The following is a 14,901-nucleotide window of genomic DNA, read 5'->3' as shown; positions in this document are numbered from 1 at the left end:
TTCCTTTCTTTCTTTCTTTCTTTCTCTCTCTCTCTTTCTCTCTTCCTTCCTTCCCTTCTTCCTTCCTTCTTTTCTTCCTCCTTTGTCTGAGATTCCCATTGACTCCTTTAGTAAATAATACATATTTGGTGAATACCGCTTTACTGAAGGTCAAAATTTGTTTCCATTTTGGTTTTGTGTTTGTTTTGTTTTTATTTCCTCAGATTTTAGCACAGGGCTTAGTCCATAGAAATTGTTTGATAAAATTGTGTTATCATAAGGGGAAAAAATACCTTGAGAGAAATAGGTCCAGCCACCTGGTTTGCAGTAATGAGGGGGGACAATGAAGAGAAGGAGAAAGCTTCTCTGTAATGACAGCAGAACTGATGATGGCAAGTTTCCTCCATCATTCACATAATGCCTCAGTGTGGGAGTCCCAGTTTGAAAAAGCATTGTTTTCAGAATGTTAACCCTGTCATTCCTCTCCTCTAGCCTCAATGTTCCTCTCTGCAACAGAAGTGTAGTTTTCTAAATGCCAGTCTTGTCATTTCTCCCCTCTGGCCTTAGTTTCCCCTCTTTGCAGTAAACTATGAATAGGACTAACAGCTCTGTCTGGAGCTCTCCATCTCTGTGGTCCTGTCTGAGATCAGGAAGTTCCCCAGAGTGATAAGCCAGATGTTTATAGGCAACTCAAGGGCTCCATTACGAAACTCTGCAGCATTTAAAGACTGAGAAGGAGACCCTGAGTTGAACTTTTGGGTTAAGGAGAAGCAAAGATATAAAGCAGGGGTGCTCCTGAGGCTGTAGCATTTGTGAGAGTGCACCCCACTTCTCATCTTCAGCCACCATGGGTCTGGGCCTTCTGCTTGCTGTGCTAGGGCTTGGGATGCAGACTCAAGGTAAGCTTGATCCATTGTTGAACAGACTCTTTAATGGGAAAATTCTGGATTGGAATAAGAAAATGACCTTGAATAAGGATAAATATGAAGCTTTTCCTATGACTGCAAAGAATCAATGTCATAAGGACAGATGGAGGAAGCACAGGGAGACAGAAGTTTTTGTTTTTCTGAAAAAAGATCTGAAAGTTTTAGTGGACAAAAAATGAGGCAACAATGGGATGTTATAGTGTAAAAGAAAAAAAAAAACTAATGGGAGTTTGAGCCACATTAAAAGAGGCAGAATATAAATTCCAGCTGTCATCTGCTCTGAACAGAGCAGATCATGTGGGGTCTTGTGTTCAGCTTTTGGTGCAAAAAATAATAAAATAAAAAATGTTGTTCTTCCATGTGTCCAACTGTCCATTACCCGATTTGGGATTTTCTTGGCAGAGATACTGTGGTAATTTTCATTTCTTCACCCCCCCCCCATTTTAGAGATGAGAAAACAGAAGCAAACAGGGTTAAGTGACTTGCTTAGGGTCACCAGAATAATTAATATCTAATGTCAAATTTCAATTCAGAAAGATGAATCTAGCTTCCTAGGGCAAGGGAGAATGAGCTAAAGAATAGGGAAAGGAGAGCAACATGGTCATAAAAGTCTTTGAATTCTTGCTCTTTGAGGATTACTTGAAGCATCTGAAGTCCAGAGAAACCTTGGAGGTGCTGAATGCTAGTGGTATATTTGTTATTATATTAAATTCTACTATGTTATAGAATATCATATTATTGTCATGTCATGCCATGCCATTCATATCAAGGTTTGGCAAGGCAAGGTTCCCTTTTCTCACACTTTTTGATTCAGGAAATTCTACCAGCAGCAATATTTAAACTTTAGAGTTTTCTTATTTTTGTTTATTTTTATTATTCTTGTTTTGAGTCCCTGACTATGTCTTCCCAAAGAGAAAAGAAGAAAGATCTTCAATATCCTGTATGGGACAGGAATTTTTCTTTCCCTATAAAAACAAATACTAAACATTAAATTTCACAATACACATAGAAAGAATGATTTAAACCAGACTCGTTAAGAACTTATCATCTGAAGCCAATACTTTAATGTCATCAGAGTATAAGGTAGTTTACAAGATAGCTGATGAGGCATTTTATATTTCTTCTTAGTTTTGTTTTGTCTCTTTCCAAATCCTTGTCTTGTAGTAAACCAGGCTAGGACTTCGTTTCTTCTCCTTGTTAATGGCCATCTTCACTGAATAATCACTTCCCTTCCTTCTACTCAGTTTTATCAGAAGGACCCATAATCTAAAGTCCTCCCTGACACACAAAGTCATTTCCAAGTTTGTACAAGTCCAACTCAAGGTCAATGACCAGTCCTCCACTTAAAAAAAAGAAACTAGAAAATAATAAAGGAAGTTGGAGGCTTGAACATAAACACTTCTCTCGGGGAGGTTTCCTAAATCTGAATTCATCTCAGAGCAGTCAACAAGGTAACTTACTGGGAAGGGCTAATCTGTACCCAACGTATTGGAGTTTCATGATATTTTCTAAGAGATCGAAAGAAGGAAGAGCAATATGGAAAGAGTCTTTCTTTTTTATTGATATGGCACCTTGTCCTGCTACCACCGTCAATTGATTAAGGAATTCCAGGCTAACCATTGCTCTGAAAGCTTATGATCCAATGGGAGAAGGCAACACACAAAAGGAAGCTATAAGAGGAGAGTGTTGGAAGGGACTTAGTGGAGAAGAGTTTTGGAACATTACAAAGGAGAGAATTTGGGTGGGAAATGAAGAAATAGCTGGCTTGGGTTCCCTTGTGAAATACAATTTGAGGGAAGAACTCCACTCTTCAGTCAGAATGACCCCAGAAGTGGAATATACTGATGAGTTGGGAGTTCTAGCACTGGTGAAACCAAGAAAAAACTCAAAATTTCCATTCTTTCCCACTTGACAAGTGTCTTTGGCCTTAGACAGAAAGGTTGCATCACCATTATATAAATTTTTGTTGATTCACTGTGGTCCTAGAGACCCCAGAAGTTCCCAGAAAAGTCTAGAGAACATTATATGTCATTATTTGGATATATATTTGCCCACTCTCTACAGTAGAACATAAAGTCTTTAAGAGTCAGGGTTGATTTTGGAACTTTGACTTCATCTTCCCGGGGCCTGATACAGAATAAGCTATTTCCAAATGCTTATTGAATGACTCTGGGAATGGCTCAACCTAAGAATTGGTGACTATCTAACCCTTTAATGAGTTGCAAGATTCAATCTGAGGCAAAAACCGTTTCTCTCCTATTATATCTCAGCCTGACAGTATATCAAAATTAGGGACAATGAATAGAATAATAGAAATAACAATATTGTTATATACTATGGGGGAAAGGAAACAGTGTACACCTAAACATTCATAGGGAAAATATATACAAAGCAAATATACCAAATGGGATGGAGGAGAAGGGAACAAGTATTTATTAATCACCCTCTGTCTGTCATATATTTTATAAAAATTATCTCATTGTCATGTCATTACTATAAAGATTATCTCATTTAATCCTAGCTCTAAGAGGAATGTGCTATTATGATGCCCATTTTCTAGTTGAGACAATCAAGGCAATGAGAAATTAATTGAATTGACCAGAGTCATGTAGTTAGAAATTATCTAGATCAAATTTGAACCCAGGACTTCCTACCTCCAAGCCCAGTGTTCTAGCCACTATGACCCCCATCTGTTTTAGTAAGATAGTTTCGGGCATTAAATACATTTTCATTTCTACTAAATAAAATTAAATCAAAGAGTCAAATCAAAATGTTTTCTGATCATATGATATTCATAGATGACATCAAAATGCTAACACCCTTGCAATATTCAAATAATTCTACCAGTAAAACATTAGAAAGCTTTATAATCTTGAAGATTCTTTCTACAATTATATCAAAATTCCATTTGAATGTGATAAGTAAAATATTCCTCATGTTTGTCAAAAAAGGATAGAGAATGAAGGTTTTGAATTTGAATCAGGAGGCTACATTGAACCCAAAGATGGATTATAAATACATAAGGTAATCTCAGAAGAGAAAACCATTAACAGTTGGGTCTTCTTTAGAAGACAGATTTTTTTACTTGAATCTTAAAGGAATGGGGGGGGGGGCAACTAGGTGCTATTGTGGAGAAGGTGCCAGGTTTGTAATCATAAAGACCTGAGTTCAAATCTGAATCAGACACATAAGTAGTTTTGTGATGGTGGGCCTTAGTTTCCTCATCTATAAAATGAACTGCAGAAGGAAATGGAAAACCACTTCAGTATCTTTGCCAAGAAAATCTCAAATGGGGTCACAAAGAGTCAGATGTGACTGAAAAATGAATGAATAATAGTAGCAACTTGAAGGTCTCTAGATAAAACAAGAAATGGAAGAAATGGAGGTGAGGAAGCAGACCATTACAAACATGGAGGGCAGCCACTACACATACAGTGATTAGAGATCAAGGATCGGGTAAGAGAATTGAAAGAAAATCATGTAGCTGTATCATAGAATCATAGAGTACATGGAGGGAAGTAAAACTTTGGGAGAGGAGAGAAAGAGAGAGAGAGAGAGAGAGAGAGAGAGAGAGAGAGAGAGAGAGAGAGAGAGAGAGAGAGCAGGAGTCACATTATGAAGAATTGTAAATGTCAAATAGAGAACATGTTTATGCTTAAGATCCTGAAATATTGGGAAGTTGGGTGAGCTCATCCAAAAATAAGGTGGTATGATTAGACCCAAACTTGAGGGGAAAAATGTCTTGGCAGTTGAATAGACAGTGGTTTTGAGAGAGGGAAGCAGAGACAAATTATTAGCATGTTGCAATAATCCAGGGGTGAAGTGATGAAGGCTTGAAATAGGATTATGCCTGAGGGACAGGAGAGAAAAGTATAACAGTCAAATGAGATGTTGTGAAGAAAGGACAAGACTCAGCAACAGATCTACAGGCTGGTTATTTGGTCTCTGTGTGTGTGTGTGTGTGTGTGTGTGTGTGTGTGTGTGTCCAGACTTTAGAATGACACCAGTTTTTGAGTCTGAATTTTGGAGTTGGAAAAAGGAGATTATTTGAGAAAAAATAAAAAGTGCTATTTAAAGTTTACTGAGTTTGAGATGTCTTCAGGACATATACAGGGTATGTCCTAGGCACAGTTGGGGATGTGTGATTATGGTTCAAGAGGGAGATTAATGGGAATTGATAAGATTACACTGAGAAGTAATAGAGAGGAAGGGGAGAAGAGGCTAGGAAAAAGCCTTGTGAGACACTCTCAATTAGTTATTCAATTATTCAGGAGAAGGTCTTCAACAATCTTAAATGTTGCAAAGACATAATAAAAGGTGAAGATTAGTACTCCTAAAAAGCTCTGTTATAAATAGGTGGTTGTTGCTGTTTTTATTCAGCATTCACCATAGTGTCTGACACATACACTTTGTAAGTACTAGATGATATGAATTGATTTGGAACCTAGTTATTCCAATAAGCCACCCTACTTAAACAGAATGAAAAGAAATCTTTAATTGATTAGACCTGAAAGAGTGATAGAGGCTCCTTATCTCCTGCTCCAGTGGGTTCATATTGCCAGTAGAGATTAAATTATCTGATTTTTGAAGATTTGAGATTCTTTAAAAGGATTAAGGATCTAAAATTGTTTCCAATTTTTCAAGTGTTGTTCAGACTGTGAAGTATCCTAGCTTCCCCATTTTTTGGAAGGAAGTTGGCCACCACATCCTCAACTCAACATCTCTTCTTCTTTTCTAGCAATGATTGCAAATGAACCACAGGAGTTTAAACAATATGAAGTGGTTTATCCTCAAAAACTCCATGTCATGCAAAAAAGAGAGATCCAAGAGAATCCAAAGGAGCCTTATGGAAAGGAGGTAACTACTATGGATGCCCTTGTGGGATAATCCTCTTAGGGTTTGTCAACCTGTTTTGTATACAGACTCCTTTGACAATTGGTGAAGACTGCAAGCCCCCTACTCACTATGTTTTTGAATGTATAAATTAAAAGTATGGAATTTTAAAGGGAATCAATGCTATAATCATTCAGGGATTTGTTGAAAGATATTGCCAACAGCCATATTTTTCAACACAGGGAGACATGTTAATGATTGGTTCATTTTTGCTTGCTCTAAGGTGCACAAAAATCAATGGGATATGAGTAGCATTTTTAGAACTCTTACATAGGATAAGGAAGGATGAAAACAACTGAGGTTTTTATTTAGAACAACAGAGATCTATATTAGATAAAATAATAAACTGACCAGCAAATACTAGAGGTGAAGCTGGAATTTTGCCATAAGAAGGAGCAGGATTTTTGCCCAGGTTTGTAATTAATTTCTCAGTTTGATTTCATAGATATAAACATAGATTTATCTGGCTAGTTATCTTAATGAAATAGTGAGAAGGCTAAAAATCCTCTCACCACACTGATGATATTTAAATAGTCTTCAGACAATCAAAAAGTATTTGCTTTGCCCAGCCAAGTACATAGAGCCCATCTATGGAGGCCAATTTAAAAGTCCCTATTCTAGAGCTTACCACGTCATTGAGGGGTGTAATTTGCAAAGAAGGAATGAGGTTTCTATACTGATGATTTGCCAGATTGATTAAATCATAAATATTATCTGAAAATAAGCTGAACATGGTTCAATTAGTTGTTTTCCTGAGGTCTATTCCAGATACTTCTGGGATCCATTGTGCTTTACTGGCCATCATATGGATACTGACTAGGCTATATTTTCCTGGTATTTGTATTTTTTCCTGGAAACAGTAATGAATTGGTTAGAGTCTAACTAATCAACATAGAAGATTCAAAAAAGTTTCTGGTTTGATTGCTAATAATACTTTCTCTTTTTTCAGGAAAAATATGAACCTGAGGTGCAATATCAAATTACATTAAATGGGGAAAATGTGGTCTTTCGACTACACAGAAACAAGTGAGTCTTGTCATCTAACTTGATCCTATTAAATATTTAAACTCATATTGAATATTGGGCCACATATCTTAAAAACAAGATGGAAGAATTAATGTAAAATAAATGGCAAATCTGTCATCATTTTCATCTTTCATGATCTTTTTTCCAAGGAGAAATGAAGACCTGGAGATCTCAGCAGAGACATTGGTTTAAAGTTATTTTGCTTTTCCTTCACTCTCAAAAAATACCATGACATCAGGGAGGTGAGGCCATGGCAAGCACATGAATTGCATTTGAGTGAGGGATGTCTGTGCTAAGTCACCAGCCTCACTTTCTCCTCCAGAGTCATCTGGTTCAAGTGGCCAGATAGAATAAAGACTACTGGAGATGACCCTAGGTGTGAATCAATCAGGGTCAAGTGACTAATCCAAGGTGACACAGCTAGTAAGTCCTTAGAGTAGCAGAAGAAGACAGTCCTGATGGAAGTTATGGTATTTCACTAGGTTCAGGAACTTCTGGATTCAAATCTTGTCTCTTCCCTTACTATATCATTGGGATATCACAACTTACAATGGGAAAATCACTTCTCTGACCTTTGTTTTTTTCCTATAATATGAGAAATATCAATTATATATATATGAGTGTTAATTTCTCATTTTTAAAATTATTGTGAACATTTGACTGGGGATTGAAATTAAACAGAATCTAGGAATTGAGAAAATGGCATGAATTCTAAAGAAAGAAGAGAAATAAGAATTGGGGGAAAGGAGAGGAATGGAGTCAGATACTCACTTTAGAAAATCTAAATAAGAAATTGAGAGAACAGAACAGATGAATACTAAGCAGATGTAATTGGGTCCATTTCTAATCTCAGCTATCATTGAGGTGGTTGAAAAAAAGGCAGTTTTAATTGAGAGCCAAGGGGGTTTCATAGTCTATAAAATAATAGCCTTTAATAGAAGGTATTAGTAAGAAAAGAGAAATCTTCCTTTGGTGGCTGGGGTATGGGAAACAAACTAGAGGATCCTACCAGTCCTCTCATAGAAGATTATCCCCAACCACTGCATTGGAAAGAACTGGGGTATCCAAGGGACAAAATCTAAGAGAGTGTGCATCATTGGTATAGTTGACTATTACAGCCTTTGTAAAGTCATGGGGTGAGGGAAGGGAGATGGAGGCAGGGTATACATCACAAACGGACATCATTAAGTAATCCAGTATATAGGGAGAAGCAATGTGAAACCAGTCAAGAAAGATCAATTTTAGCCAGATTGGGAAAACATTTTAAATGATTAATAGATGAGTTGTATTTTATCCTCAAGACATTGAGAATCTAATGAAACTATTTGGTAATGAAAGAGACTGGGTTGTACTGGTGTTTTCAGAATATCAATTTGAAGGCAGGAGAAGGCAGACACTGGAAATGGGGAAATCAGTTAGGAGGAGATTGTGACAACAATCCCATTTTAAGAGATATGAGGAGGTCACTAGCTCTGGACAGAGGGAAAAGAAGCTAAAAGAAAAAGATATTATAGGGAGATTATTAACAAGACTCAGTATCTGTGGGGGATAGAAATGCAGAAGTAAAAAGGACCTAAGAGTCCAACTCCCCTCTTTTATAGTTGGAGGGTCCTAAAACTTAGAGAAAATTATGACCTGCAAACATAAGGGTAGAATTGAAATCTGTTGCTCAGTTCTGTGAGAGATAACAAGATTTCTTGCTGTGAGTAAAGGACTAGACTAGGTGACCACTGAATTTCCATCCAACTCTAAAGTTCTGTGATTCTGTGACTTAAAATACAATTCATGGGACAGATTTTTCATTGAGTTAACAATGACTTCGACTATATCATGACTAACAGCTGACTTCTTTTTCCTCCCCAGTGAGTTCCTATCTCCAGGCTACACAGAAACATACTACTCATCTGATGGAAAGAAGAGGACCATGAGTCCTCAGGACATGGTAACTAGGAGAGCTTATTTGGGATACTTCTGGAATCCATTGTATTTTACTGACTGTCTAGGACATAGTTTCCTGGATTTGTGCTTTTTCCTAGAAACAATAATGAAAATTCTTGAGCAGGATTCTTGCATAAATTAATTGAGCTAATATTTATAAAGAAAAACTCTTAGAAAATGTGTTATGTAAATGTTTATTTTCTTTTCTTCCCCCATAAATTCCTACTAGGATTTGACTTTTTTAAAATGAGGACTTAGTGGCTTCTCAAAAAAATATTCTTTTTCTCCTGGTCAAGGAAGAAGGGACAGGGAGTCAAAAATAAATATTTAGCAGAATCAACTTGTCATTTTCAATCAACATCTCCCATGACCCAATCAAGAATTTTAGAAACCCTTCTCCAGAATTCATCTCCAGATGAATATGATGCAGAAGGAGCCATTCATTTTTTACTCTCATATTCCAATCACTAACTGATGGGAGTAAAAGTAAAATAAAAATCCAACAGTCCTTACTTTCCATGGTCTTGGTGTGATGCAGAGAGTTAAACAATGTTCAGTGGTTTTTTTTTTTTTACACTGAATGCAGTGTCCTCTTCCTAGACTGTGCAAAACCTTGGTACATATGGTAAGAGTGGTGAAGAAGGAGGAGAGACAGTAGCCTAGGAGGGTGATGAGACTCTGAAGAGAGAAGGATCCAGTAATAGGCTCTGTTTCTCACTGGTAATGCACTTTAACTCATAGGGGTCAACCTTTAGAAAATCTGACCAAGATGAACATTTTTCCTTTGAAGTTATTAGTTAGTTAGTCTAGGAAATGTCCATCTCTCTGAATCATTCCAGGAGACCAAGATGGTTTTGATGAGCTGTGAAGTTAGGAGTCAGGATAGAGGGTGGGAAATTGCAGTGGAATGTCACAGGGTAATATTTAAACAAAGAGCTCATAAAACCTGGGTTTAAATCATGACTGAAATACTTATATCCCTGGGTAAGTTACCTCCTTCTTTTCCACCTCAGTTTTTACCTTTGAAAAATGATAGAGACTGAACCTCAAAAATCATGCTGACTCTCTAATTATGATCCTATGACCTATGAGATCTTGGATATCAGTCACTTAACTTCTCTGGGCCTCAGTTTATTCATCTGTTAAACTAAATTTTACACTTGTACCAAATATCATCAAAGGCCTGGCTAGGAACTAGACTTGGGATTTCATTGGCAAAGAGGAAAAAACCTGCTTTTGTCAAAACAGGGTGACATCTTCTCTGCCAAGAACAGCAAGAAGGACTGGTTCAGGATTATACTTTCAATCTGAGTCAGAAGCAGGACTTAGATCCTGGTTTTTCTGCCATCTAAGCTGGTTCTCTGACCACTAGATCATGCTGCTTCTTAGCCCCAGCTCAGAAGGTCCAACTCTAAAATCTTATACCCTTAAAATGAATTTTCTTTATTGCAACACTTAATTTTAGTTTTGGACCATTGGCAATACATGTGCATGCCCTGGTCGTTCTGACTTGAAGCATGCTTCCACTTTTTTATGGCCCCATGGTCATGGGAAGCAAACTTTTGGTTAAGTGGGAGCCATGGAGAGCAATGGTGAGGATGTTAACTAGTATCTGGAGGGTCACGAGTCGATCCTGTGTGCTGAGATAAAGACAGGAGTTTGGGCCACCAGTGTGCATTTGTGGTTTCCTGCAATGAAAACAATTCATTCACAATCTATTTCACTTCTCTTTTCTTCAGGAAAACTGCTATTATCAAGGTCACATCCTGCATGAGAAGAATTCCATCGCCAGTCTCAGTCTGTGTGGGGGGTTGAGGTGAGAAGGTCTGGTAGAGAGCTCCAGCAGTTAGACTCAGCACTGTTGCAAGGCCTAATCTAATCCACTGAGGTTTCATTAAGCACCTACTGAGTCAAAGGCACCTCTAAAATGGAAAGCAGTCCTTGCCTTCCAAGAGCTGCTGACATCTTGCTTTTTATATCCTTCTAGGTTGTCTTATTCAATGAAAAAAGGCAGCTAGATGGCATAGGGGCTAGACCACTGGCCTTGAATCAGGATAGGAGTCTGAATCCTTTCTCAGACACTTACTAGCTGTGTGACCTTGGGCAAGTCACTTCACCCTGATTACCTCCCATCTAGGGCCATCTCCAGTCATCCTGATTCCTATCTGGCCATTAGACACAGATGGCTCTGGAGGAGAAAGTGAGGCAGGGCACTTAGCATAGCATCCCCTCACTCCAATCCAATTTATGTGCCCGTCATGGCCTCACCTCCCTGGTGCCGTGGTCTTCTTTGAGAATGAAAGACCAACATCATCATCATCATCATTATTATTATTATTATTGCTGTTGTTATTATTCAATAAAATCTAAAATCCCGGAGCTCAGACTTGCGCTGTTTGCCATCACATGCCTAGTGCTTGGCACAGGTTAGCCCTCAATAAATGGTTAGTGATTACTATTTGAGTCACGGAGAGGAGGAGGGTTGCAAAATGTAAACTGTAGAAACATAAATATATATGATTAGATGTGCATATCACATAAAAAGCTATAATATTTAATCATCTGTGCAATGTGTAATTTACAACATATAAGTATTATCCAATATGTAATACAGGCACAGCATATAGAAATATATAATTCTACATAATATATAGAATCATTTTGATCTTTGAAACTTAGCAAAATATTTTGGGGTCAAATTAGGCTCACATCAATTGACCAATAATAGGTGCTGGGTCAGACCCCCCTTAGTCAATGTTTGGGTCCTGATTGGCCATGAGTGAATGTAAATAACAATTTTCTTTCTCTTATCGAACAGAAATCCTGACAGTCTGCCCTTCCAAGATTTATGTGCCTATATATATTATATATATAATATGTATATTATATATATATATGTATATATGTATAATATGGATATATAGACTAGGTTAAAGACACCCGTCTCGGTCTTCTTTCTTTTTTACCTAACCTTATCACTCAATTAGCATTGTCTTAGCTAAACTGAGAAATATTAAAGATCCTAGCTTAACAAAGGTCAAGGGTCATATCCAGTTCTCCTTTTAACCCAGTGGGTTCCAGAAGAGAAAATGTGGCTGGTGACTTTGCACAGCCCTTCCTCGCTGACATCCAATTCACTAGCATGTCATGACATCACATTACTGATGTCATTATCCTCTTCAAGAAAGAAGGGGAAACAATATGGTATGTCATATATGAACATGTAATTTTATATATAGATATGTGTTATATTTTATTAATTATATCATTTATTAGCATCATTGTCCTTCATTATTATGGTTATTATTGATTATATTTTCATGACTATGTAGCTTTCAGTTTTCCCTAGGCAGGACCACAATTCCTAAGATTTGCTAACACCCACTCAAGGACTCTGGCTATGATGTCGCTTGGTCAGCTGGGGTTTTGCCCTAGGTCATCAGAATTTCGAGGGTATAGTGGACGATAAGCAAGTATTCCTTCAATCTGTAGAGGCATCTAAGCTTAGTTAGCCAGAACCATTTGCTAACATTGGAGGAATCAGGATGGACAACTCCTTTACATTTCATCGCTCCTTCCTGTTATGATCAAAAGCCTAGCAAGCTAATCCCAGGCTCATCCCAGTACCCTCTCAGCAAGAGCCTTCTACGAAAAAAGCCCTAAAGTGTCTTTCCCTTCCTCAAGCCTTGTATCCCACGTTTGAATTTCCTACCCTCCTCCTCCCTCCAGTGAAATCATTTTTAAAATCTGAACTGAGAGCTATTCAGTCTTCTTTGCACCCAGCACATGATGTGATGTCTCACCTTGGGCTTTAAGCTACCTGTATTTCCATTTCTGTTAAAGAAGCCATCTTGCATTCTTTCTTCTCTTATCTACCAGGGGATTCTTCAAGCTTCATAATCAAACATACCTAATAGAGCCTCTGAAAGCTGGTGATGAGGAAGCACATGCCATCCTGAAGTATGAGGAAATGGACTCGGCAAACCAGACCTGTGGAGTAAAGCACTTAGGCCGGAAACACATCTTCACCCGGAACCCTAGAGCAATCTCTGACCCAAAGGTGAGTCCACCTTTCATAATGATATATCCATGTGGCCTTCACCCTCTCCATACCTTACCCCCTCCAGCACTGATTTATTCTTTAATGCTTCTTTGAATGACTCATTAGGACAATTGGTTCCCCAACTCATTTCTCAATACCTTAGAGTCCCTTTGCATTTCATATCAATATTTATATTATTAATAATCCATATTTTCCCTCTCTTTCAAATTCTTTGTTTCTAATACCAACAGAATCTTCTTACATCCCCAAAATATATCAGCCTGTTTTTGGTCCTGGATAAAGCTTTTGTAAGTATAAAGATGTTAATGTTTCTTAGCCAAGTTAGACTATTATCCTTATTAAAACTTAACAGTGTGATATATAGTGATCAGAGAGACGAATATTTTAGTAAGGTTTTGAAATTTTATAAGAAAGGAATAGTGGATCAGAATAAGATGATTATTGAGATAAAGACTGTGATTTCATTGGTAAACTTTGTAGTCTGAGAATTCCACAGAGTTTTAATAAGTTGGGTCTTGCCCAGGATCCCCCAGCCTTTAGGTGTCAGACTTCAGACTTGAATATGGGTCTCTCTGAACCCAAAGTCAATTGTTTATCCTTTAGTGGATATTATATACCTTGGAAGTTACATTATAGTGATACTCTGCCCTGCTCAGAATACGTGAGAACTAGAATGCAATCACACTGTCAAGTCCAGGAAGGATGTGGGCAAACTGAGCAGTGCTGGCAGAAGGCAATGAGGATGGGAAAGGGCTTGGAGATTCTCATACATGAGAATTAGTTGAAAGAAATGGTGATGTTTAAACCCGAAGAAGACTGCAAGAAGAAGACTGACCCCAGAATTGCAAAACCAGGAATAGTGGATGAAAGGGAACCAATTTAGGCTGAATCTCACAGAACAGTTTCAAATAATTAGAGGTATCTAAGTAGAAGGGGACCCAAAAGGTGATTCCATCACCCTTTTTTAAGATTTTCAAATAGGGCTTCGATGACCTCTTAGCAAGTTTCAATCAGGAAGACGTTTTTAAGGCATGTCTTGGGCTAAATGGCTCCAAAGTCTCTTTTAACTGAGATTATATTATTCTATGCTGTTTTGATCCTCAAGTTCTGGGAGCAAGTGCTACATTATCTGAGTTATTATTATTTTAAAACATCATTTTGGTTTGTTTCTTTGCAAATAAAAAATCAAGAGTTTATTGTAATTTTGACTTTCCAAGAGTAAAAGGATAAGGATTTATCTCTTTCCAGACCTCAGGAGAGTTACAGAAATCAATCTCTTTAATGAAGAAATTGATAGGCAATATGGCTTATTTAATTGATGAATTTTGGAGCATTTAGAAGAATCAAATATAACCCTTTGACTTGTTTCGCCAAATATATGAAAATATATTTTCTTTTTCAAAGATACTAATTATTTTATACTATAATGACATCCCTATCTAGAGATTGAGTTGAGACATATTTACAATATTCTAACACCCAGTTTGAAAGATGAAAATAGTGATGTCTTGGAAGCAGAAGTGAATTTCATAGGATCAAAAGTCCAATACACCCACAAATTCAACCATAATTTATTATTAAGCACTCATGGAAAAGAGAATTCTGAGCAAAGGTTAGGAGGAGATACAAAGTTTAGCCAAGCCAGGATTCCTACCTTCATAGAGTTTACATTTTAGTGAATTAGGGAGAACAAAAATATTTCCAAAGATCTCCAAAAATTTCTAGATGAGTCTTGAAGGGAAAAATCATTAACAACAGAAAAGACATAGGAAAATTTCCCTAGAGGAGACTGAGCTTTGGGGTATGGGTGAGAAATCAATCATTGAATATCATAAAGGAACTCATCCTGCAGCTCATTCAAGGCAGAGAGATGAGATAGTATAAGATTTTCACAGGACAGAGAGAGTTTCATTTTGATGGCAGTGTGGGGATTGAAAAAAATATAACCTAAGACTATTGAGGCAGTGGGGTGTACTGGATAGAGAATTTTTGCTGTATTATTGTTTAGTCATTTTAGACATCTTCAGTCAGTGGCAAACTCTTCATGTCCCAAAGAGAACCCCCATCTAGTTCTCT

At 37.4% G+C, this 14,901-nt stretch overlaps 1 protein-coding gene across 2 annotated transcripts in view; it reads left to right on the top strand.

Annotated features, from left to right (window-relative positions):
• The window catches only part of ADAMDEC1 (ADAM like decysin 1), a 40,613-nt gene that overhangs the window by 8,861 nt on the left and 16,851 nt on the right, over nt 1-14,901 (top strand). The window contains exons 1-7 of one of the 2 annotated variants that reach the window (XM_074195279.1): nt 708-878; nt 5,644-5,762; nt 6,748-6,824; nt 8,688-8,766; nt 10,502-10,578; nt 12,642-12,822; nt 13,056-13,112. In XM_074195279.1, coding sequence (XP_074051380.1) covers nt 827-878; nt 5,644-5,762; nt 6,748-6,824; nt 8,688-8,766; nt 10,502-10,578; nt 12,642-12,822; nt 13,056-13,112 — 642 coding nt within the window. In that variant the 5' untranslated portion in view covers nt 708-826. Of the gene's footprint in view, nt 1-707; nt 879-5,643; nt 5,763-6,747; nt 6,825-8,687; nt 8,767-10,501; nt 10,579-12,641; nt 12,823-13,055; nt 13,113-14,901 lie in introns of those variants that run through there. The other variant, XM_074195283.1, reaches the window with a different exon arrangement.

This window comes from Macrotis lagotis, chromosome 1, assembly GCF_037893015.1.
Source record: "Macrotis lagotis isolate mMagLag1 chromosome 1, bilby.v1.9.chrom.fasta, whole genome shotgun sequence".
Taxonomy (NCBI): Eukaryota; Metazoa; Chordata; class Mammalia; order Peramelemorphia; family Peramelidae; genus Macrotis; species Macrotis lagotis.
The sequence above is the reverse complement of the archived record's forward strand: the minus strand, read 5'-3'. Positions and strand labels throughout refer to the sequence as shown.